The sequence below is a fragment of the Sceloporus undulatus genome, chromosome 6 (genome assembly GCF_019175285.1).
Source record: "Sceloporus undulatus isolate JIND9_A2432 ecotype Alabama chromosome 6, SceUnd_v1.1, whole genome shotgun sequence".
NCBI classification, from domain to species: Eukaryota; Metazoa; Chordata; class Lepidosauria; order Squamata; family Phrynosomatidae; genus Sceloporus; species Sceloporus undulatus.
In genome coordinates this window covers 101,634,590-101,660,557 of record NC_056527.1, presented here as the reverse complement: position 1 = coordinate 101,660,557, position 25,968 = coordinate 101,634,590, and the positions used below count along the sequence as shown (strand labels likewise).

Sequence of the window (25,968 nt, the reverse complement as noted above, 5' to 3'; positions counted from 1 at the left end):
TTGGTGGAGCTTCAAAAGCTTGCAACATATATTCTGTGCATTTTAGTTGATCAATAAAGGTACCAGTTTTGTGGGGGAGGGGGGATTGGACTTTATTGTACTTTGCTAGATGACCAGCACAGCTACCCCTGGATATGTTTAGAAGAAGAGAGTTAGACTGCTTAAAGGCTTTTAATGTAGCCATACTGAACTAGAAGTCAACTCACATAAGATATTTATTTCTGTATGTTTCTCAATAAAACTTACTGTTTGTTTTATAGTGTATGACTCTGAATTGACAGTTATAAGCTGGAAAGAGAAGCCGCTACCTAAAATATTGACACTGGTTTATGGAGAAACTTGGGACCCTAGCTCTTATTCACTTAAGAATAGGGTTAAAAGGGTGAAAGTAGGGCAAGTATTAATGGCAGGGTATCTTCTGAGGTTGGAAAATGGAATCAACCTAGGTAGTAAAGGAAGTCATGTCATACCTGCATTTTAACCATACCCTCAATCTAGGAGGACTACTTCACCCTAAGGATGGGGGTCCGGCTTCCAAAGCTGACAAAATTTCTTGTTTCTGCTTTGTGTGTTTATGCATGTGCCTGCGCAAGTAAGTAATCTGAGTGAAGTAGCTGCCACATTCTGGGCATTCATGTGCCAAATTTACAGTGTGCAGCCTGCGATGCTTGTGCAGGTATGAACGCCGGGCAAAGCACTTCTTACAGGTTGTACATTGATATGGCTTCCCTGGCTGGTGGACCTGCAAGTGCCTTGTCAGATAGGAAAGAAAGCTGAACTGCTTTTGGCACTTAGGGCAAGAAAAAAGCTTCTCCTTGCCTGTCAAATGGGAGGCTTGCTTCGGAAGGCAAACAGGATCATTATGGCTTTGACCAGCAACAGCAACTGACCACTGAGCATGTGCAGCAGTGCTTGCAGTAGAAGTTTTCTTCCTTTCCATGTGGTCTTCACTTGAGGTGATCAAGACACTGGAGTTAGTGGACAGAGCAGATGGCAACTCAGAATTGGCTGTGATGTCAGTTTTCAGATGAGGCAATTCAGGAGATTTCATGTCAAAGTTGCCATCATCGGTTTCACAGTATCCACACTCACAAGTCTGGATAAGGGGCAGGATATGGGGAACCCCATTGACTCCAATTTCCAAAATGGTGTTTGGGGGGAGTTGTTTGGGGGAAGAAATATGACATTCTTCAAACTCACAGGATTTCAAACTGGCAAAAGACTGGTTGTCCTCCTCAGAATGCGGGAGGTTAAGGCATTGCAGCTGATCCTTGAGGATGCTTACCCCAGGGAGATCTTGACCATGCACACCTTGGTGCTTCTGATCTTCTCCTTCTCCTTCCATTTCATGGCTCGCTGCATGCCATTTCAGGTGCCCCTTTAGCTGTGCATGACGCTTGAACTGGAGCTCACAAATGGTACAGCTATAGGGCCGCTCTGAAGAGTGGTTAGACATATGTTGGATGAAGTCAGAGGCACACTTGAAGCTTTGTCCACACTGCTCACAGAGGTGAGACTTCTCTTGCTTTCTCTTAGTGCATTCATGTCGGGCAAGGTCACAGAACCACTTGAATTTTTGCCCACATTGATCACAGACATTAGAGTTCTTGAACTGAGTACACTTACCATTCCTTCGCTTTCTTCTAATGTGAGTGAGTTTATGTCGAGCAAGGTTAGAAAGTAATTGGAAGGTTTTCCCACACAGGTCACAGATATGGAGATTCTTGGTACAGGTGGTGCTATCTGAGTCTTCACTCAAAGTTTTGTAAGAATTTACAAATGCATTCTTTGAATAATGAGAGCCAGGCACCATGGGACTTGGGGAGCATGCTTCCAATTGGCACAGATTCTGATTCTGCCTAACTGCATTCCTCTTAGAATGAATGTTCTGATGATGGGTAAGATCAGAGGGCCACTGAAATCCCCTTCCACATTGGTCACAGATGTGGAGGTTCTTGGTATAAGTGGTGCTGTCAGAGTGATTACTAAAAGTTTTGTAAGAATCAGCATTATTTGCTTTCAGAAAGTCAGGCACCATGGGATTTGTGCAGCATCCTTCCAATTGGCACAGATTCTGCCTACCTGCATTCCTCCTAGAATGAACAAGCTGATGACGGGTAAGATCTGAGGGGTACCGAAAGACCTTTCCACATTGATTGCAAATGAGTGGACGCTTTGCACAGCAGCTCTTGTCTGTGTTTAGTGTGGACTTTTGGTGGAGAAGGCTTGGTCTGGATACTCCCACTTTGTTGTTGTTCTGCCTAGTTGCTTTGTTCTCATGATGCACATTTTTATGATGTTGGTCAAGTAGAGAGGGCCAAAGGAAGGCCTTCCCACATTGGCCACAGATGTGGAGATTCTTGGTAGAGGTGGTGCTGTCTGAGTCATTACTCAAAGTCTTGTAAGAATCAGCAAATGCATTATTTGCTTTCAGAAAGTCAGGCACTATGGGATTTGGGCAGCATCCTTCCAATCGACATAGATTCTGCCTAGCTGCATTCCTCCTAGAATGAACACGCTGATGACGGCCAAGATCTGAGGGGAACCAAAAGTCCTTTCCACATTGGTTGCAGGTGAGTGGCTGCTTTGCACGGCAGCTCTGGTCTGTCTTTGCTATGGACTTTTGGTGGAGAAAGCTTGGTCTGAATTCTCCCAGTTTGTTCTGGCCCTGCCTAGTTGCTTTGTTCTCATGATGCACATTTTTATGATGCTGGACAAGTTGAGAAGGCCAACAGAAGCCTCTCCCACACTGGTCACAGGTGTGTAAATTCTTAGCATGCTTTGTCATTACCCATGACTTTTGGCTCATGGGTACTGCTGACTGCTTCTGGTTCCATCTCTGACTTTGTCTAGAGGCTTTCTTTCCAGAGTGAACATTTTTATGTCGGTCAAGGTGGGAGGCCCATTTGAAAGCTGCATCACACTGGTCACAGGCATACCGATTCTTGGCTTGATTGATCTGATTTGTAGCGAGCTTTGAAATTTGGCTGAACGTTTCGCCATCACTTCCAGAGGTTTCCTTACTATGTTGGCAGGCTGAGGGGATTGTCTTTCTTTCATCTGACTGGTGCTGGGATTCTGAAACTGCAACTTTCTTGGCTAGACTCTCTGAATCTGTGGTCTCCATACTTGATGATGACTGGGATATTTCCTCTACATTTTCACCACCTGCTGAAATTTTAAAAAATACATGAAATACCTTTCTGCAATGTGTAATTTTAATCTGTGGTTTAACCGGGGAACTGTAGGATCCAAATGCTTTTTACTCTCCTTAGACCTGTGGGATTGTCTCCTTAACACTTTTGCCTTTCTACAGCTTCTGCTCAGGACACAAAGAAAAACCATGAATGCTCATGTCAGAGATAAGGAATCACAAAATGATAACAGCCCCTTAAAGGTTTAATCTAAGGAAAAATTTACACAATGTTAAGGCAAGTTAAGTCCTTCTGGAACCATATTACTTCAAGCCAGGTTAGGTTCCATGCAGATAGGAAGGTAGGATACAAATAAATTAAATTTAAATAAATAAATAACTTTTAAAATGCCAGTATGAAAACGGTGGTTTGAATGTTTCTTTAAAAACACTTCCCTCTGACAGGAAGGTTTTCTGCATGCAGACACAGCTTCTGTCTGTTACTACAAATGGTACATTTATGTGAGAAGTATGTTATTTTCCCACTAGTATTCAGAAATGGTATGGATCCATGAAAGCTGCATTATGTGTTTTTTCTGACTGTTTTAAGTTGGGCAAGGCTTAGCTTAAAAAGTATTTTGAAAACCCAGGAATAACTTTTAAGAAGTGGCTCTGTTCATAAGCATAGGCTGTATTCCTTTTCCATCAGCAGTGACCACTGACATATATCAAGAATTAAGGGAAAGATAGAAGGGCAGAAGATGCAGGTGGTAAACAAATTCAACTTGGAAACTGTGTCTTATAAGAAATGGCTTAGGGAGTCAAGTATATTTAGTTTGGAAAACAGGAGACATGATAGCCATCTTTAAATATCTTTAGGGAGTCAGCTTGTTTTTTGCTGCAGAGACTAGAATACAAATCTATGGATTCAAATTACAAGAAAAAGAAAATCCACCTAAACATTAAGAGGAATTTATTTACTGTAAGAACTGTTTGACTATGGAAAAGGCTGCCTGAGGGAAGGAGTGGGCTCTCTTCTTTGGGAGGTCTTTAAACAGAGGTTGGATAGACATATTTCAGGAGTGTTTTATTTGGGTACTCCTGCATAGAATCATAGAGTTGGAAGAGACCACAAGGGCCATCCAGTCCAACCCCCTGCCATGCAGGAAATCTCAATCAAAGCATCCCCAACAGATGTCCATCCAGCCTCTAAGGAAGAAGACTCCACTATACTCTGAGGATTTAATTAGAAGACCTTTGTGATCCCTTCCATCCCTATGATTCTATGATACAACTTGTAATCTAGTTGGAACTTTTAGTTTTATAAAGGTATCTTAGCCTCTGACTCACCAAGAGAAGTTTCAGCACCACAAGGTTCAAGCTCAAGGACCCACACTTGTCCCCCTTCCATCCAGGAAGCTGCACCAAGGTGGAGTTCAGGCCAATCTATACAGCAGAGAGAAAACTGAATGTTTTCTTGTGGGCTATCTAGGAATGGAGCAGCAAAGTGGTGTAATTCACAATAAACTGATTTGGCACTTTTCATGGCAGTGTTAATTTAGTGCAGTGCAATGGTTTAAAGCACATGTAACAATTAACTAAAGAGTGTTACTGAACGCATGCAAGATTCTGTTCTCCTCAAAACTGAGTAACATGTTCCCAAAAAACTAGTACAAGAGAGAAGGGGGAAGTAGACATGAGCCCTGGCACTTACTATTGTTGTTGCTGTGTGCCTTCAAGTTGTTTCTGACTTATGTCAACCCTAAGGCAAACGTAACACAGGGTTTTCTTGGCAAGATTTGTTCAGGACAGATTTGCCTTTGCCTTCTACTATGGCATTTCCAACTTTGGTGTATTGATGTGAAAGCTGAACAACAAAGAAAGCAGACACTAAAAGAAAATCAGTTCATTTCAGTATGGTGCTGGGGAAAGTTGAAGGCCATATGAAACAAGGAAGACCACATTAGAGGTGGACTGAATTAATCAAGAAAGCTGCAACCCTGAGTTTGCAAGAGCTACGTAAGCAGGACTGTTAGTAACTGGTAGCCCTTTCATACTATGTACTTATAGCAATATGAATGCCCATTAATTGTCCTGGCTGTGTCCCATGGAATCCTGAAGTTTGTACAATTTAATTCTCTGGCTGAGAATTCTCAATACTCCTCACTAAACTGCAAATCCCAGGATTTCCCAGGAGAAAACCATGGCAATTAAAGTGGAATTACTGCACTATAACTTAGGGTTTTAGGATCCCAGATCTCTTGGAAGTCCCTCATTCTTACAGTTTCTTACTGTGTTGTGTCTCGAAGTCGTTTTCCATTCATGGTGACCCTAAGGCAAACTTATTACAGTGCGCCCGCGTTATACGCGAGTACATTTTACGCAGATTCCAGCATATGGAAGCCACGATGGAAATGAGGGAGGTGCACACCGGAAGGAAAGAATGACGTGCGCTCCCACAGCATACATCCGGCGGGCCGCCACCACACCTCCGCAGACAAGAGCCTCATTCATTTGAATGGGGCTTGAGCATCCACATTTTTTCCTTTACATGGGGGGATCCGGAACAGATCCCCCACGTAAGGGAAGGGCGGGCTGTATGTTTTTTCTTGGCAAGATTTATTCAGAGAGGGTTTGCTTTTGAATTCCTCTGAGGATGAGAGAGCATGACTTGCCTATGGCCACCCAGTGCGTTTCCATGGTGGTGCAGGGATTTTAACCCTGCTCTCCAGTCGTAGAGTGCATCTAAACTGTAGAAATAATGCAGTTTGACACCACTTTAAGTGTTGTCGCTCTGTCCTATAGAATCCTCAAATCTGTAGTTCTACAAAGTCTTTAGTCTTCTCTGCCAGAGTGCTGGTGCCTCACAAAACTACAGTTCCCAGGAGTCTGTAGGATGGAGCCATGGATTTTAAAGTGATGTCAAACTGCTTTATGTTTACAAGTCAAATGCAATCCCAGTCCAGCACCCTAGCCACTACACTGCACTGGTTCGCATAAGAATAGCAATACATATTGAGTGTGTTGTGTACATGTTTGTGTGTACACATACCTATATTGTTGTTGCTGCTGTTGTGCGCCTTCAACTTATGCTGACCCTAAGGCGAACCTATCATGGGGTTTTCCTGGCAAGATTTGTTCAGATAAGGTTTGCCATTGTCTTCCCATGAGGCTGAGAAAGTATGACTTGCCCATCACTCAGAGGGTTTCAAAGCTGAGGTGGGAATCGAATCCTGGTCTCCAGAGTCCTAGTCCAACCCTCAAACATTATGTCACACTGGCTCTCCAAAAGACATACCGGCTGGTTTATAGAAGTTATAAGGATACACTATACAATAAGATACACATTCACTGACAGTCATGGAATCAAACCATGACAAACTGCTACAGTAAAGCCCAGAAAGGACTCTCCGACAAGTCCATCATCTATGAGCCCTGAGAGCAAATGTGGTATAATAGACCCACCGCATGTGAATCTAAAATGCCTAATTCACCCAATCCAAGACTGATTTTCTCAAAAGCAAGCCCCACTTGAAACTCAGCCCCTTATCTACAGGAAACTCACCTTTAGCTGCCTCAGTTTCTTCAGTTGCCAAAGGTCTAAGAACAGCTGGAATCTTTTCACCCAAATCTGGATCACATGAAGCCATTTTCTTCCTAGATCAAGGCACCTGCAGGCCAAGAGTTGTTGTTATTAATTATTACTAATTAATTTAACCAATTCATGTGCTGCTTGCCATTAAGGAGACAGACTGGCTCAGGATCTTTTGAAGTCCCATTAGGATATATAAGCAAGGGGATAATGTAGTGTTTTCACATTGGTCAAGGGATCAAATTTTGTATGCCTCTTCTTTGACCATGGGCAAATGCTCCATTAAGCAAATGAAATCTTTAATTGAGAGAGCCAGCATGGTGTAATGGTTTGAGTGTTGGACTGTGACTCTGGAGACCAAGGTTTGATTTCCAGCTGGGCCGTGACACCCACTGGGTGACCTTAGACAAGTCACACTCTCTCAGCCTCAGGGGAAGGCAATGGCAAATCTCCTCTGAATAAATCTTGGCAAAAAAAAAAAAAATCCCACAATAGATTTGCCTAAGGGTCACCATAAGTTGGGAATGACTTGAAGGCACACAACAACAACAATCTTTAAATAATTTTTATTTATTTTTAAAAAATGATACTACTGCTAGAACAAATTCCTCCCTGCCTAGCAGGAAGTAGTAGATGTAAACCTAACACCGTATGATAGTTCCTCCTCCTGGCCACCTGCTATTATTGCAGCCATTTTAAAACAATATAGTACAACAGGGTCAAAGATGTCTCCATCTTATTTGTTGTAAGACTCAGGAAGTGTCCCCTCTTTGTTATCTGGTGGTGTTTATTTTTAATAGCTTTTCATCATTATTTAGCAGTGTGACAGTGATATCTTTCTGTCTATAGGCGTAGCACACCTGAGCATAAAAGGAAAACTGGGCAGGGAAAATCCATTTTACAGAAGCAACACACATACCCCTGAATTTTTGGAGGCCTTTCTTTTGTCCAACTGTAGGTTTGGTTTAAGCATCTTTGAACTGTTTTATTTGCTTTATTAATGTACTCTCCTGATTTAGTATTTAGGGCAGAATCTACCTCCTGCAGAAGGACTTCAAAGTCTTCCTCTCAATTGCTATCTATAGATTTTGCCCAAGGCAAGAGACAGATTTGGGTTCCTTGAGTTGTTACTGTATGCCTTCAAGTCATTTCCTACTTAAGGTGACCCTAAGGGGAACCTATCACAAGGTTTTCTTGGCAGGTTTCTTCAGAGGGGGGTTGCCATTGCCATCATCTGAGGCTGAGAGAGTGTGACTTGCTCAGGGTCATGCAGTGGGTTTCTCACAGCCAAGCAGGTCTCCAGAGACATAGTCTAACACTACACCATGTTGGCTCTCCTTTACATTTCCCAGAACAAGTTATCAGACATCACTTCTTTGACCAGTGACCTTTGGTGCTTACCAGGGACTAAAAGATTAATTTACTGCAGTCTCCATTTGGTCTTAAGGAAACCTCACAGTTACATCTGACCCAGTCACTAACATTTTCTGTTTCTTCCCCAACCCTTACTTTTTGTATCATATAGAATGCTGAAGAGTACTGGAAAATTTGAAAGCATACTTTTGCGGCATTTTGGCTGGTTGGGCTCTTGCCTAGTTATGGAATTTAATTTATAGTTAGTTGGTTCTTAAAATACCAGTGTCACACCTGTTGATTAATATCTTTAAAATGCATTGCTCCAATGCTTTGAAGTGACTTTAGCATTATTAAACCCACATTTCCTAATGCATAAATCTCCCCCCTCCCCAAATTCCAAATACTAGAAAAATTGGAACTCAATAAAGCAGGAAAGCTTGCAATCTTATGTATACTGATGTGAGTAATCCCTAAACAGTAAGCTTTACCTCTTGGTATGGATAGGATTACACTGTATGGCTGCAGTCTTACATACATTTATCTGGGGCAAAAGCTCTTATTATTGAATGCAGTAAAGCTTGCTTCTAAGTAATGACATAGAAGTTTGTTTTTAATATTAAAAATGACCAGCCTCAGTTAGCCAAGTTAAGTTTTATCAACTAATCTCCCAAATCACTAATGGGAGCTGTCTTCCTCTCAGTGATTTGCTTTAACAAAAACATCTGTAAATGCAACTCATTTACTAAACTATCTTATAAAATAAAATTTTACGGTTTTATTTTACATGGTCACTCTTTGCTGTTTGTGATAGGGTCCCCCCACCACTGTATAAAACCAGCAGTATTGGATTGCAACTTGCAAGCCTCTGGCTCAGGTGTTTTGTGTTTTGCAAAAACATGCATACTTAAATAACAAAAGTTAATCTATTGGAGGCAGCTTCCTTCTTTTAGCTCTTTTATTTTCTGCAACGGATGTGCATTACCCCCCACTTAAAACCATCCTTCCTTGACCAGATGAGAACTCAGGGCTTGGAACTTTTTTTAGACCACATCTTCCAGAATCTCCCACCCACCATGGCCACTGTCTGAAGCCAAATATGGGAACTTTGCAAGTGTGTGTGTGTACACATTGTACACATTATGCAAGGATCAAGGTGGGGAAGTCAAAAGGTGGCATCTCTGTAAGAGCACAATCTCTTGCTCCATTTTAATTATTTGGTATTTAGGTAGTTATTTATTTGTAACTGCTTATAATAATTATTGGATTATAATCACCACTTTGCCTTTGAGCATGTACTAGAAAAAGAAAGGGAAATTTAGCTTAATGGTATTCCAAAAACATCTTAAAAACTGAGCACAGCAAGGCACCTCAAATGTATAAAGGACTAAAAAATTGGCTCTGCTCCCGGAGTACAAAAATTCATAATCACTAAAGAAGATTAACATTGTCATAGTTGCAGTGAATATGTACTGAGTCATGAGAAAGTGGGGTGGGATTTGTTCATTTGTTTTGCCATAGGACTGGTGGGATATTATCTCTTCTAGGATCTTCCATACAAGCAGATGGTACAGATGAAGTGCATTTTAGCTACTCCATTATATGGCCAGTTAAATTTAAAGTTTATTACCTGAATTGAATATCCCAGTACACACTTGGCCAGAAGGAGAAGGGGCCTGCCTGCATACCCTGCCTTACCCTTTGAAGGACAACAACCACAACATCTTGACCAAATGCAAGGCTATAACTAACACTGTCCTTCCTTCCTTCCTTCCTTCCTTCCTTCCTTCCTTCCTTCCTTTCTCCTGTATGGTTTCTTTGCCAGATGAAGAATCCAGTGGAGCTTCTAAATATTGCAACATGTGTAATGCACATTTGGGTTGGTCCAATAAAGGTATTGCTCTTTTGTGCATTTTGGAGGATATTGTGCTTTGCTGTACGGCCAACAAGGCTACCCCTGGATATATTACCAATCAAGTTGGTATAAATATAAAATATAAATATAAAAGTACTTAAACTGTGTACAGAAGTGATGAGTGTGAAATCATTCAAATACGTGCCATCCTCATGACAGTCCTAGGAAGCATGGAAAAGACCACAGGGTCATCTTGTTAAAACCCTTGTCTGCCAGAGAGTACTTACCACCTCAGCCTCATTTTCTTACTCTTCTATCAATAATTATGAGCACTGTTAAAGTCACTGTTGCCATTCAAAGCAAAGAGGGGAAGGCAGCCAGCAATTTCTAAGTATCTCCTTCCTTTCCCCCCACCCCACACAATAAAAATACAGTAGATAGAAAATTGCATAAATAGAACTCCAGCCATGAATAATTGGGGTATGTTCATCCTCCCTCTCCTCCCTGCCCTACCTTGATTTAGGGTGTCCCCATGCTATGTTCAAACAGGTGCATCTTGTCCTGCAGGGTGTCCTAAATGTATTTGGTATCTCAGAGGAAACTTCCAGGCAGTCTCTTCCTCCCAGCTCCACCTTTTGCATGCCATCTCTTTTCAGGTTATCTGGACCAGGTGGGGACTGTTCCTCAATTGGCTCTCCAGTGGTTATCATAAATTGGCCTTATTATCTTAATTCCTTTGTCATTGCCCCGCCCCAAAGGCAAGCATGGGCCTTTCCATCCCCACAACCACACCATCTGCAATTTCCATTTGGTACAGAGAGTTGTTACAATCCAAGGATGGACAGCAAATGGCCAGAGGACTTTTTCTATCATCTGGCTATCAAGTTATTGTTATGGAAAGTTGCTGGCCATCAGAGGTGCAAAGGACTTGGAGAAAAACCATTTTGCTTCTCACAAAAGAGAGGAGATGGCTTTCCAAAACATTCTGAGCAGTATTTAACCGACCTTCTCAAGCAGCAGTTTGATACCTGCATTCACTTCACCTCCTCATATTAAGATCAGCATTTGGCATCCCCTGAGATTTAGTTCCAGGACCCCCATGGATACCAAAATATGTTGATACTCAAAGTCCTATTAAATACAATGGTGTAGTAAAGTGGTATCCCTGGTATAAAATGGGAAAAATCAAGATTTGCTATTTGGCACGCACACACACACACACCTTGTCCAGTCCACAAATTCCTTCTCCATAGTTTACTTGTTCACATATTCAACTATCCACAGCCTGAAAAATTATATTAAAAATTAAAATATTATAATTTTTCAAGCTGTGGATAGTTGACTCTGTAGACAAAGAAACCCTGGATACAGAGGGCCGACTGTAATTTCTGTTCTACTTACCTGCTACTGCAGCTATGAGTAAATTTACTTCTTTTCCTTCCCAAATTTGTCTTTTGTTATCAAGCAAAAGAAAAAAAACAGAAAAAATATTGCATTGATCCTTGTATTACTTGACAGAGCATGGAGGAAGCTGGTTTGGAAAAATTGATATTTGTGCTTAATGAAGCTGAATTTGGTTATTCAACCTGAGAATTTCTTCCCTGGATTATATTAATAATAACATTCTTAATCCTGAACTGTTTCCACTGCCTTTTGAGCACCTTGGCAGAAAATTACCCCAAAACACCAGAAGTAGCTCAGAGCTTGGAGAAGTTACTTTTTGAACTACATTTCCCAAAATCCCCAGCCACTGTTTTTGTCCAAAAAGTTATTTTTTCAGATTCTACAGTAACAAACAAGTGAACTTCAGGTAGTAATTTAACACCAGATTTCCACAGTTAGAATACAGTCCAATACAGCTGATGGTTTGTTCTTTCCCTCTCTCTAAATACAACTGGAAGTATATCAAGCCGCAGTTCTGGTGATACCTCAACACATCCCCAGTCCTTTTTTTCTTCTAATATTTATTAGATGTGTGTGTGTGTGTACACACTAACATGTGTATACTAATGTAATATAAATGAATACCTGTAACCTTATCTGTGTGTGTGTACACATGTGTGCTGTGTGCTTTCAAGTCGTTTCCAATTTATGGCAATCCTAAGGCAAACAAACTTATAGGGTTTTCTTGGCAAGATTTGTTCAGAAGAAGTGTGCTCTTGCCTTTCCATGAGATTTAGAGCATGTGACTCGCCAAAGTTCACCCAGTGGGATTCCATGGCTGAGCAGTAAACCAAACCCTGTAAGTCTCCAGAGTCCTAATCCAATGCTCAAACCACTCTGCCACACTGTTACTGGCACTCTACACATGCATACACCCAGTAATACTACTCATTTCTACAATGTTTTTTTTTTATTTTCCAAACTGTCTTTCACTAACCTTTTCAGTCTTCCTTACAACAACCCACGTGACTAAAGTAATCTAGAATGACACTTCCATTTCCATTAGCAGATTAAAAGCCAAGGTTCTGAAACAGTGATTTGTTTAAGGCCATCAAAATAGGTCAAAGCTAAGATAGTGTTAGAACCAGAAATTTCCTACACTCTTATCTTAGGTAGCAGGACCTTTAAGAAGAGAAGATCTGCCTAATTCCCAAACATGGAAGGAGGATCATCAACACTGACAACATCTAAAGGGGAAAATGCCATTGATGTTGGTTACAGAGAAGGAGGTAAGAGCCAGCCTGGCATAGTGGTTTGAGTGTTGGACTACTACTCTGGAGACCAGGGTTCAATTCTTCGCTTGGCCATGAAACCCACTGGGTGACTTTGGGCAAGTCATAGGCTCTCAGCTTCAGGGGAAGGCAATGCCAAACTTCCTCTGAACAAATCTTGCATGATACCTTTGCCTTAGGGTTGCCATAATTGGTAAATGACTTCGAAGACACACCAACACCAACACCACAACAACAACAGAGAAGGAGCCAGCATGGTGTAGTGGTTTGAGCATTGGGATGTGACTGAAGACCAGGGTTCAAATTCTTGCTTGGCCATGGAAACCCACTGGGTGGTCCAGTGCAAGTGACACTCTCTCAGCCTCAGAAAACCCCATTATAGGTTTGCCTTAGGGAAATAACAACAACAGAAAAGGAAGGGGAGTTATAATTGAACATGCAGAACACTGATGTCTCTGAGTCTTAAAAAAGACTCTCATCTTAGCCAGTGGGTAACACCCACTATTTCTTTTCCCAGACTTGTGGCCTGCAACTATTGAACATCTCAACATTTCAAACACTAGTTGCTTCCAAGAAAAGGATTTTTGTTCACTGGGTGTGCTTTTCCTTCTCTGCTGAGGTCAATATGGCTTGATTGAGTTAGCAGACTTGATTGAATTAGTGCTCACTGTCAGCAGTGAGGATCAGTGAAGGTTTAAATAATGCTCTTTTCTTGCTGCCATTTGACTGCTGGAATTACAGTGGTACCCCGGGATACGAAAGCACCGCGTTACGAAATTTCTGGGATACGAAAAAATTCCATAGGAAAAAACTGTTCCGGGTTACGTTTTTTTTTCCGGCTTACGAAAAAAAATTTTGGTGCTTTTCGGCGCTTTTTCGCACCAAATCGCGGCTTCCAGCGCTAGCGCCTATGGCATTTTCGGCTTGCGAAAGATTTCGGGTTACGAAGGGCGCCACGGAACGGATTATTTTCGTAACCCGGGGTACCACTGTATAGAGCTGGATTCAAGGGTAGCCCAGGACAAGACTTCTTTTCTTCCTAACTAGATTGAAGAGTTCACTGAAAAGAGTTCGTATGGAAGCCGCATTGGTTACTGGGACATCCAGGAGCAATCATATCAAAACAATAGTAAAATCACTCCACTGGCTGCCAATTAGTTTCTGGACAAGGTACAAAGTGTTGGTTATTACCTTTAAGCCACTAAAGGTATCACTGGTGGATTTTTGTTTGTATTTGTTCAATGGCCAACACAGCTCCCCCCTGAATGTTTTCAATAAGCTCTCTGTGTGTGTTGTGTGCTTTCAAGTGATTTCTGCTTTATGGCAACCCTAAGGCAAATGTATTGTGGGGTTTTCTTGGCAACATTTGTCATACTATAGAAAATCACAAATTCTTTTGGGTGGCCTTGAGCTGATTACTTTTTCTCAGCTTAATCTACCTCACAGGGTTGTTATGAGAATTGTATGACCACAGCAGTTGGGGAAATACTTTCAGAGTTGTGGCCTGTCAGATCTTTCCATTACCTCTTGGTTAGTACATTGTATTCATGGTCTTCTCCTTCATTTTCCATTGCAAGTCCCCTTATCCATTATGCCAAGGTTTCTTAACAAGACTAGGATTTTACCCTAGGATTCTACTAGATTATATATATATATATATATATATATATATATATATATATATATATATATATGCGCGCTGTAGATATAATAATTTTTATGCAGTGGTTCAGTGAGATCTGAACAGTATGTCTAGGGTGGCTACAGGATAAAAAAAGTTGGGAAATGTTGCGTTATACATTATAACTGTCCTTTGGAGGCATTTAAAGACAGGTTAGATGCTTTAGCTGAGGATTCCTGAACTGGCAAGGGTTAAGCTAGATGACCTTTAGGCGCAACCCAACTCTGCAATCTAATTTTTCCACAAACGTGAAAACTTTTTTATGGTCATGGGTGTATCACTTGTAGAAAATCCATCTATAAATCCATTTTAAAAAATGTGTGTGTGTGTGTGTGTGCGTGCGCGCGCCTTCAAGTAACCTTATGGCAATCCCATGAATTTGATAGGGTTTTCTAGCAGACATACCATTAAATTCTCCTAAAAGGCATAGATACTGTTTACAACTCCAGGGGTCATTTCAGGATTTGGAGGTGGGGGAAAAAACAAGATAATACAACATGGTGTAGTGGTTTGAGCATTGGACTGACTCTGGAGAGCAGGGTAAAATCTGTGCTTAGCCATGGAAACCCACTGGGTGACCTTTGGCAAGTCACACTCTCTCAGCCTCAGAGGATGGCAATGGGCAAACTTCCTCTGAAAAAACTTGCCAAGAAATCCCTGTGATAAGGTCACCTTAGGGTCGCCATAAATCAGTAGGAATTGAAGGCATACAGCAGCAACAACAGCAATGATCTTCTACTTAATCACAGTTAAAAGGGGATGGGGAGGATGAGCAACACTTTTCAAATGCTAATTTAAAAGATGCCAGAAAGGCCAGATAGAGGGATTGTTCACCAAAGCCACTGCAAGTTGGACCTTGAGTACATAACCTCAACTCAACACTTCCATTTCCTGTGCCATTGGATGAGAATTAAAATACTATAAAGCAGTGGTTCCCAAACTCTGGCCCTTCACAGGCCTTGGATTTCAGTTTCCAGAATTCCTGTTGCCCAAACTGGTTGGGGCTTCTGGGAGTTGAAATCCAAAACAGCTGGAGGAGGACCAGAGTTTGGGAACCACCGCTATGAACTGTTTTGAGTTACAAAGTAATTAGATTTCCTTGCAACACAATCCAAAACTTAGGCACTTAGAGGTAGTCCCCCACAGAATTCAAGGTAGCTTACTCCCACAAAAGCATATATGGGATTTATGGCTCTCAGTGAATAACAAGTGCCAAGGTCTGCAACACATCCGCATACTTTAATTTTTATCCAAATCTTGGGCATGGGATTAATTTTGAATGCAAGAACCTCATTTTTTGACTCCAAGTAATAATAATAAAAACTACTTCAGATCCCGTGCGGAGTACAGCCCATTTGCTGTCGCTGTTTTGCAAAATACGGATAATAGTATTTATTGGTCAGCTTTTCAAGATTCTGGTAAAAAGTGCTAAATACAACTAAGGCGGGGTACAGACCGCCGCTTTGCGGCGGTCTGCCGCCGCCGCCAGTAGGTCCGCGGGGGAGCCGGAGCCTTCAGACGGCCCGACTCCCGCGCAGACCGAAAAAAGAAGCTCCAAAATGGGCGCCAGGGGCGCGCTCGCTACGTCACAAGCGGCGCGACACGTCTGGACGCTGTGCGTCCAGTACGTAAAGATGGCGGCGCCCGTGTGTACAGGGCGCCGCCATCTTGTACGTATTCAATACGTACTAGGGTTAGGGGGTGCGGAAGCACCGCCTCTTCCTAACCCTAGTACGTATTGTATACGTACTATTTGGCGGTCTGTAAACCGCCTAAGAGTCCCTTAACACATTTTCTGTTCTCAGGTCCACCCAATCTTCTTGGGTGTATCTAGTTAGAGTTGGGTACAACTTTAACTGCTGTGGCTTTGCAAAATTCTGGGATGTGTACTTTGGTTACTTAGAATGCTATAGTTCAAAGGACCGCTCTATAGCTTTGTAGCACAGACTTCCAAGTAACACAGCAAAGTACATATTACAGGATTCTGTAGGCACCATGACAGTTAAAGTGGTATCAAACTCGCAGTAAAAGTCTTGTGGTGTAGGGTTTTTGCCATAGGAGGATTTGAGGAGGAAGGAACCCTTTTATTTCTTCTAAACTTCCTTGGAAACTCCCCACTACTGGGTTAAGAGAAAACTGGCGAAACGTCAGGAAGAAACTCTTCTAGAACATGGCCACATAGCCCAAAAAACCCACAAAAAACTATGTTCTTATCTGAGTTCCTCCCAAATTTTCTACGCTCAAGAAAATCTAATTTCTCCCTGCAAATTCCCTTTTCTAACCGACACCTCCAGAATTTTATTTTTATTTTAACTGACATGTCCAGCAGTCAGTGGCTCAACTGCCCTCAGTATTATATATATCCTGGATAGCTGAACACAGGTTTTTCTCAGGCAATGGGAGAGAGTTTTTTTTTTCAAAAGCAGTGCACTTTTGCATACTTGGGAAATATCCTGGGGACAGAAAAGGACACTGCCTATTTTACTTCTAAACTGAACAGATTGCTGCGGCAGCTGCCCGTCCTCAAATTGTTTCTGACTTAGGGCAACCCTTTCATGGGGCTTTCTTTGCAAGATTTGTGCGGAGATTTGCAAGTCTTCCCCTGAGTCTGAGACAGTGTGGCTTGCCCAAGGTCACTCAGTGAGTTTACATGGACAAGCCAGGATTCTAACATTCTTCTCCAGTCATAGTCCAGTGCTCAAACCACACCACGTTGGCTGGTAACAAAATAGATGTAGGAGGGTGCCTATTTTATTTCCAAACTGAACAGTTTATGTAATTGTAGTTATACAAAGATATAAGGGAATTTTATAGCACCTCTGAGACTGAAATAAAGACATTTCTAGCATAAGCTTTCATAGACTCCAGTCCACTTTATCAAATGCAACAGTGGTCTGAAGTCCACATAAACCGAAGCTAGAAAATTTCTTTTTGTCTCAAAGGATACCCTTATATCTTTTTATGCTGCAGTATACTAACAAAGATCCTGTACAGACAGGCCAAAATAAAGCTGCTTCAGGTCACTTTGGAGGCATGCTGTTTAAATGACACACACATCTTAAGAGGCCAGAAGCTGTGCTCCAGTCCTTAGGACTGGAGTATGGCTTTGGCGCAGCTTCCGGCCTCTTAGGATGCATGCAGCATTTAAACAGCATACCTCCAAAGTGACCCAAAGCAGCTTTATTTTGGCCTGTCTGTTCAGGCCCATAGTTATGTCTTTGAACACTGTTAATTATTCAAGTGCATTCACACTTTGCCAGGTACCATTTTAGCAACTGATCTACAGCCCTCATATATGCCAGAACAGACAATCCCATAAAACATTACCAAGTCTTTGGCATAATTCTGCTACTGTGCTCTACTTAGTCAAGATGGTAAAAAGATTTTTCTAGCATGCTTCAATAGCGCTTCTGGATGTATGATAGATTGATGCTTGCTTTGGAATAAAGCTATAATCCTACATGTGCCTACCTAGGAATAAACTCCATTTAACACAGTCATAGACAGTTCTGCTGCAAAAGGCCTTCACGTTGCCTGTTGACTACGGTGACCCTAAGAATTAGCCAGTTCTTTAAAACATAGCCTACATCAACAGGTATTCTTTGGCAGTCTTCCATCCAAGTACTATGTAGGGCCAACCCTGCTTATCTTTCAAGATCAGACAGGATCTGGTGCAGTTGTTGATTATATGTTGTTCATAGGAAAGTTCTGGACATGAGAAAGATAACAAAAATAAGTCAACAGTGGTCCAAATTAGGGAGTGATATCCCTGCTATTGGTCTTCCAGTTTAGTTTAAAACATCTCTTGGGCTTCAACAAACTTTGTGGAAAAGCTTGCTTGCTTAGTTACTGCTTATTCTGTTTTCTCTGTTTTGTTTGTAGTAGTTTGTTTTACCTCTTTGTACACCACCTTAGACATATGGAAGGACAGCTACCACAGAATTTTATGAAATGAATTTAAAATATCATGGAAATTCACACTCCTCTAGTGTATTATCAGTGGCTGTTTTGTCCCATGATTCAGGCAGAATTTTGCTGGATTGCCAACTTCACTCTTTTCTCCTCCACTGCCAGAAATCTTTCCTACCAAGGTTAGGAGGTCCCCATGTATGCCAGTTTTGAGAATGTACTAATTCATGAAAGATCTAAAGCTAGGAAGTTAATTCCTAGCAGTTACCACCTCTAATTAAGTGTAGGATAATGGGAATTATATACTGTACAAGCATATGTAGGGCTTTCTAGTCCTTAATTTAGACCAGTTATTCCCAAACTTTGCTCCTCCAGATGTTTTGGACATCACCTCCCAGATTTCCTGACACTAGCCAAGCTGGCTGGGACTTTTGGAAACTGAAGTCCAAAACACCTGAAGGACCAAAGTTTGGGGATCACTGATTTACATCCTGTAAAGAGCCAATCAGACACCACAAATCTCTGTAGTTTCTGTGGATATCATGGAAACAGCAGAAATATGCATTAAAGTGCATTGTGTAGCCATCCAGGAAAAGGAGTAAAAGGAACAGCAATCCAAGCGGGACTAAAATAGCAGAGATAAATTGAGGTTCAGATAAACTTTCTCCTTCATTCACCTCTATGGAAGCCTGTGATTTTAAAGCACTCTTTAGCGACCCATTGGTTGTGTGAGGGGGGCATTTTTCAAACAAGGAGGTTGACACAGCAGCTACCAAACCCTTGTAGGCCAATCTGTTGAAAGAAGGGGCTTAAAGGACATTGCTCAAGGTGCACACTCGTGGCAGGGGGTTGGACTGGATGACCCTTGTGGTCTCTTTCAACTCTACGATTCTATGATTCTATGATAAGCATTGAATGGAACAATAAATCATTTCTCATTTTATTTTTTATTTCCAGTTTCATTTTTTTTCTACAAGAAAACAATAAAAAAATAGAAAACTCTAGAAGTTGTCAAGCTTCCTGACATGCCAGGTCACTACAGAAACAAAGCTCTGTGGCTGGATCACTACGAAGATAAGATACTGGCACTGGGTCGCTTGCTACGCACACAAGAGACTGTGGCACTCGGTTGCTATGGAGCCAAGGCCCCATCACAGGTACTTGAAGTCCCCTCAGACCATGAGTGCTTGGTGCACGCCACCCTGCCTCTGTGGCACTTGACAGGAAAAACAGGCTTAATGGGGAACAGGGCTCCTGGGTCATTAGTAATTGGTTAAGGAAGAATTCTGAAGGGTTCAGTTTCTCCTACTGTAGCAGCAGTATGGAGGGAAAAGATGCACCTGCAGAAACATTCCTCACATACAAAACTTTTTCAAGGTATATCTCAGGAGTCATTTCCCATATTGGGTATCACCTTTCACTTAAGCCAATAGCAAGGTCTGAAAGCGACCAATCCCTCAGACCATGGCACCAAAAGGAAGCAGCATCAAGCCCAAGACTGAGAAGAAAGCAAGGGGTTGGAATCCACCATACCCATCCACATCACCCTCAAACCCTGTTTGACTTTATTTAAAAAATAAAAATTGCTACAGCATCACTGCCAAATTCCACACCCCAGCCATATCACAGCTTCTCTCTTTTTTTCTCCCAGGGTTGGCACTTTTTTCTTTTCCAGGTCAGGTTTCTGTGCTGCTAACAGATGCATGACAGACAACATCTGTACCATTTGAATTTCTGTCTTGGTGTTTAAGACAAAGACCTGTTTCAACAAAGTCAACAACCCTACTACCTTCTACCCCAATGCCTATCATAGATGGATGCATGACACTTGGGAAGGCATCCTATTAGCTGCCTCCCCTGGTCTCTGCACATCTATACTACAAATGTAAACAGGTCTGAAACTGGTTTAACTGTCTTTAGAAACTTGTCTTTGAGCCAGTCCACTGGTCCTTCTAGCCCCATTCTGTCTGCACTGACAGGCAGTTTCCATTCAAGGTCACAAGTAGAGGACTTTCTGAGCCCTGCTATCTCTTTTAGCTAGAGATACAAAGGATTAAACCTGGAACATTAATGCATGCAAAGCATGTGCTCTACCACTAAGCTATAGGCTCTCCGAGGCCCTTGCCCATGAACTCTGGGAATTGTAGTTTAGTTAGGGTGATGGAGAATTCTTTGTAAGAGAGTGACATATCATAGAAAAGGCTACAGTTCCCAGGGTCCCTTGGATGGGAGTTGTCATGACAGTTAAAACAGGTTTGAAACTGGTTTATATATGCAGAGTAGACATACTCAAGCCTGCACTGGCTCCAACTGCAATTCCATAAGGCCTTGGCCTGTCTTAGATGTCTCTTGATGTGGTCCCTTTTGGACCACTGGGGCAGACAATTCCTCCTCAGGTCTTGGCTCCTCAGAGTCTTGCGACAGGCTCTCCCAACCTTGCTGAGCTGGTGGCATTCCAGGAGAAAGACTGGCAACTATTGCTCCATCGGAAGTCCACTTCCCTCGAGGCAAATCAGGCCTGGGAGAATCTCCCTGTTCTTCTGAATGCCAGGTGGTCTGAGGTTTGCTGGTCTCCCTTTCTGGACTTAGGGAATCAAATTCTTTCTGCTGGGGACTCTGGATTTCAGACATCACTTCCTCCACCACTGCCCGGGGTTTCGGGGCCGTGTGAGAGCACCGGCGGGTGCGGGCTTTCCGACTGTGGTGAACTTGAAGGTGCAACTCCATGAGCTCAGGAGCAGAGGTGGCAAAGGGGCAAAACTGGCAGCGGTGGAGGGCCCCTCCTGCCAGGGTTGGGCGCAGTGACAGGTCCAAAGGCTGGAAGTCAGCCTTCCCATTGAGCAATGGCTTGCGGCGGGACGGACGGGACCGAGCTACGCCCAAGCCCCCCAGAGGGAGGAAGGAACTGTGGCTCTTGGACAGCTGCGCAGGGGGAAAGGCAGGGACTGCAGTGGGACTGAGGGGGATGTGGCACCTTTCCAGTGTTCCTGCAGCAGCTGCTGCTGCAGCTGCTGCAGCTGCTGCACTCTTCTGCTCTCGGTGGTGGCGCTGCAGGTGGTACTTCAGAGAGCCAGATTGGGTGCCAGCATAGTCACAGTGAGGGCATTTGTATGGGCGTTCTCCTGCAGGAGAAATGAAAAGGAAAAACAAAATGGCAAGACAGTTGTATGAGTCGTTCTTAAACAGTATCAACTTTCTGCTGCGAACAATAGAAATTTGGCTCTCCAGATTTGCCAGAGACTCATTGAATTGAAGCTACATGAAACTGCAGCTGCGTGACTCAGGACTCATTAAGCTGCCTGAGCTATATGAGTGAAATATCTGTGTGTGTGTGTGAAAGAGAAAGAGACTAAGAGCCAATCTCAGTTCTTACCTGTGTGGACACGGAGGTGCACCTTGAGATGGTGGGAGGATCTAAAGGACTTTCCACAGAATGGACAATCTTTCCCAGTGCCCCGACGGGACCCATCCAGGCGTGACTGTCCCTGAATGTCTGGAAAAGACACAGCAAGGAGGGGAGGAGGAGTTTAATAGACAAAAATTCCAAGATTTATTTACATTCCCAGTTTGGTCTCTGTATTATTTTTTCTTAGCATTGACCCATTTAAAAGACCTGAAAGATCCCTTCTCTGATGCTCACCAGGCACTTTTTAAACTACATCTCCCAGAAACCAAGCTAGCGTAGCTTCTCATCATGCTGGGTGGGTATTTAATTGTTCTAAAACAATAATTTTCCTGGTTTTGAATACACAGGTATCCCACCTACTAACACTAGTACAGGAAACCTCCTTTAGACAGATGAGACAGCTACACGTGGCTTTCCATTTATGCCAAGCTGATAGGTGTCTTAAGCAACATAATTTAACAGAACAGCTGCAGAAATGATGGTTGCTTTAAACTGGGAATAAATAAAAGTAATTGTGCCAGAAGAATTGTTTCAGAAAATATTATATACTGTACAATGCTTGTTGAGAAAATTATAGCTATTCTTCATGTGAGTTTAGGGAAGGAAAATGCTGTGATGCAATGAAATTACAGAAGAACGACAGTGCTTTCCATGGTTTTGGAAATGGAAAGGATAATTTCCAACAGATGGCTATTACAGGAGTTTTTGAAGGTAATTTTAATTGGTGGGAGAACATTTTGTTGTTGTTGTTGTATTAATATTTGACAGTACTGTAGCATTTTATTATCTCTGCTTGTTACGTGAGTTGTATGCATAATTTTGGTGCCCCCTCACTTCAACAGCATTAGGAGAGAAAAAAGCTGCTTCTTTAAAAACTACTCTGTACATAATGATTATAGAGGTACCTTTTATACCAGAGGTGGGCAAATATCAAGCTTTTACTAAAACTCTGGGCCCACGTGGAGCTGGATGCAAGACAGTGGCTTGGGAGTGATGTGATGACACAGCATAACAGATAATTAAAGGGAAATACACCTCTGAATATATGCTCAGGCAAGAAATTTATTCTCAAAACTGAGTACACAGTTCTTTTACAGATAATGCCAATCCTAGTTTCCTTTCAACGTTTCATTGTCCCAGCAATCTAATTTTAAGGGCACAGAAAGTCTTCATTACTGCTTTTGAGAAGTGGAAATCCTTAACAATCTACTGAAAAAACATGGCAGGGACGTAGCCAGGATTTTAGGAAGGGGGGGGGGTCCAGACTAAGTGCCACCATTATAATGGGGCTTGGGTACAGCGGCGCAGAAGCACACTCCATTCATTTTTCTGATGGAAGGGGGGGGTCCGGACCCCAAGATCCCCCCCCCTTGGCTACGTCCCTGAACATGGTATCCAGATACCATGATCTACCAGCCCACTCTTGCTTTATGCAAAAACTGGCAATCATGTGTTTCTGTATTTTAACAGATACCTCCCTCTTTCCCATAATCATCAGCTTAGTTGAAAAGGAGAGATTTTACTTTTGGGCCTGTCTTTAAAACAGATTTAGACATGCAAGCACACATTTTTTTCAATAGTGGCACTACTTATTAAAGAAATCCACTGTGTCCTTTCTCTTTCAGTGTTCAGGATGTTGCTTTTTAAAATTTCAGTGTGATATTATTTTGTTTTTGTCTCTCAGCGGGCTACTCTGCTTTTAATGTGGCTGTTGATTTTTAAGGAATCCCCCCATCTTTTTAAACAAATCCTATGATTGTCATTTATTGTGTATTTTATTGTATAATGTATCCTTATAATTTCTATAAACCAGCAAGTATCTCTTTTGGAGAATCAGCATTGCATAATGGTTTGAATGGTGGACTATGATTCTGGAGACCAGGGTACAATTCCCAGCTTGGTCATGATGAAACCCAATGTTGGGATGTTGGGTAGGTCACACTCTGATAGCTTCAGGGGAAGGCAGTGGCAAACCTCCTCTGAACAGCTCTTGCCAAGAAACCCCCACAATAGGCTTCCTTAGGGTTGCCATAAGTCAGAAACGACTTGATAGTACACAATACACACAAATTAACATGAAGAGACTATGTCTGAAAGCTGATTATAGAGGGGCATTTTGGACTATGAAAAATTCCTGGGGGCCAACAGACTCCCCCTGAAAAAGTTCCAACTTTTTGAGGTCCTATCCCCTTTCCATCCCAGACAAAGACAAACTATAAGCCTGTTATGAGATGTAAGAGGGCATTCAGAGTTGCTAGACAAACTCACCATGTTTCTGACCTCTTTCCTATAATAGCTTCTGGGATAACATATTGCCCTAGTCAGACATTTGGCTGCATCTACACTGCAGAATTAATGCAGTTTCACACCGCTTTAATTGCCATGGCTCAATGCTTTGGAATTCTGAGATTTATAGTTCTTGGAGACATTTAGGCTTCTCTGTCAGGGAGCTCTGGTGCTAGAACAAACTACAAATCCCAGGAATCCACATGATAGAGCCATGACAGTTAAAGTGGTGTCAAGTTGTATTATGTCCACAGTGCAGATGCACTGGCAGAGACAATACATGAGGAGGGGAAGCATGCTATCTCCATCCTCCCTGCCATTTCCATTTCTGTCCCCCTTTCTAAGTAGAGGAAAACTTTCTCAAGAGAACCTCTTCTGTCCATGGAAGCTCTTGCCCTTCACAGGAAGAGCCTGCATAAGCAGAAAAAGGAGCCCTGGTGGCGCAGTGGTTAAATGCCTGTACTGCAGCCACTCACTCAAAACCACAAGGTTGTGAGTTCAAGACCAGCAAAAGGGCTCAAGCTTGACTCAGGCTTGCATCTTTCCAAGGTCGCTAAAATGAGTACCCAGATTGTTGGGGGCAAATTAGCTTACAGTTAGACACTGCTTAGGCAGTATGAAGCAGTATATAAATGAAGCTTGTTTTGTTTTTGTTTGAAAAAGGTCTCCGATTCATAATATTGCACTTCCACATTTGGAAGGTGGCAGAAATGGCGACAGAGGGGAAGGTAGATCTATTCATCCTTCCCATTCACTCACATCTGTTCTACTCAAGGGATAGAGAAGCTTGAATCCATGAGATGTTTTGGCTTAGAACTGCCTTGGCCTCAGCCTGCCTGGCCAGTGGGAATGCAGCTAATTGCCGTTTTCTGAGTCACTTTATATCTAAAACTATCCAAAAGGTCTGAAGTCCCTCATTAAGCTTTATCCAGTTTGAAAATGGCAGTGGTTGAAATCTTGGGTACCTGTCAGTGTTAAAACTTTAGTGTCCAGTGGTTTGAGCACTGGATTACTACTCTGAACACCAGGGTTCCCTACTCAGCCATGGAAACCCACCGGGTGACCTTGGGCAAGTCACATTCTCTCAGCCTCAGAGGAAGGCAATGAAAAATTCCCTCTAGACAAATCTTGCCAAGAAAACCCCCGTGACAGATTTGCCATGGCATCGCCATAAGTCAGAAATGACTTGAAGGCACACAGCAACCACAATTGATTCATGCTGGCCTTTGTGGAACGTTGAAATGAATATAAACATTCACAGAGAGAGAGAGGGTAAAGAATGAGGCCTGAATTTTGGTCTGAACATGTTTGTGACTTTGGGTGGCAAGATATGAATTTTTTCCACCCAAGTGCATCATTATAAAATAACAGAATAATCTCAAAAACTAATTTCTAATTGTACTATATTATCTAGTGTGATAAATTCCAGCTCTCACCACTTGAGGGCACATTGAAACAACACAGCTGCCATGCATTAAAATGGCACATAAAAATCACCTCATAGGTGAGATAACATATGATTCACAGCTTTTCTTTTTGAGAGTCAAACAAGATGTTAAACTTGAAAATAAGTGGGTTTCTACAACACAAATTTAATTAGATTAACAGTCATATTCTTTAATCAGGAATGGCTACAATGTAAATAGCTCTGTGAGGGTGTTTATATTGTAATAACCTCACCAAAAGATAAAGCTAGAACAGGGAAAAAACATATGAAACTGATATATTTGCAGTGTGTTCTTTATGTCGTGTGCCCTAGGCAAGATTTGTTCAAAGGAGATTTGATTTTGCCTCCCCTTGAGGCTGAGACAGCATGACTTGCCAAAAGACACCCAGTGGGTTTCCATAGCCATGTGAAGATCTGAACTGTTCTCCAGAATCATATTTTTAACACTCAAAGCACCACACCATACTGGGTCTCATATTTGTAGTGCAGGGATGTTCTTACAACAACTTAGCATTCATTTGTATAAATGTAATTTGGTTTTTTCCCCCCGTTTTCAAAGGGAAACACTTTTTCTATTGTTGTTGTGTACCTTCAACTCATTTCTGACTTAAGTCAATCCTAAGGGAAACCT

General features: G+C 42.2%; 2 protein-coding genes across 6 annotated transcripts in view; both read right to left on the bottom strand.

The window, feature by feature from the left end:
- Window positions 1-23: 23 nt before the first annotated feature.
- Window positions 24-10,550, bottom strand: LOC121935071 (zinc finger protein 91-like). 2 transcript variants are annotated; one of them, XM_042476156.1, is made up of 4 exons: window positions 10,447-10,550; window positions 6,699-6,804; window positions 4,484-4,579; window positions 24-3,168 (listed from the first exon to the last, which is right to left on the bottom strand). In XM_042476156.1, exons 2-4 carry the CDS (start codon window positions 6,781-6,783, stop codon window positions 509-511), a joined length of 2,841 nt encoding a protein of 946 aa, XP_042332090.1. In that variant the 5' UTR covers window positions 6,784-6,804; window positions 10,447-10,550; the 3' UTR covers window positions 24-508. The 2 variants fall into 2 exon arrangements, with proteins under 2 accessions (XP_042332090.1, XP_042332088.1); XM_042476154.1 differs by lacking the exon at window positions 10,447-10,550 and adding an exon at window positions 7,645-7,738.
- Window positions 10,551-19,135: 8,585 nt separating this feature from the next.
- Window positions 19,136-25,968, bottom strand: part of ZNF219 (zinc finger protein 219) — a 29,148-nt gene continuing 22,315 nt past the window's right edge. For all 4 annotated transcript variants that reach the window (XM_042473318.1, XM_042473319.1, XM_042473322.1 and 1 more), the window contains 2 exons: window positions 21,572-21,691; window positions 19,136-21,320 (listed from right to left, as the gene is read on the bottom strand). In XM_042473318.1, the coding sequence (XP_042329252.1) occupies window positions 20,488-21,320; window positions 21,572-21,691 (953 nt within the window). In that variant the 3' untranslated portion in view covers window positions 19,136-20,487. The remainder of the gene's footprint in view (window positions 21,321-21,571; window positions 21,692-25,968) is intronic.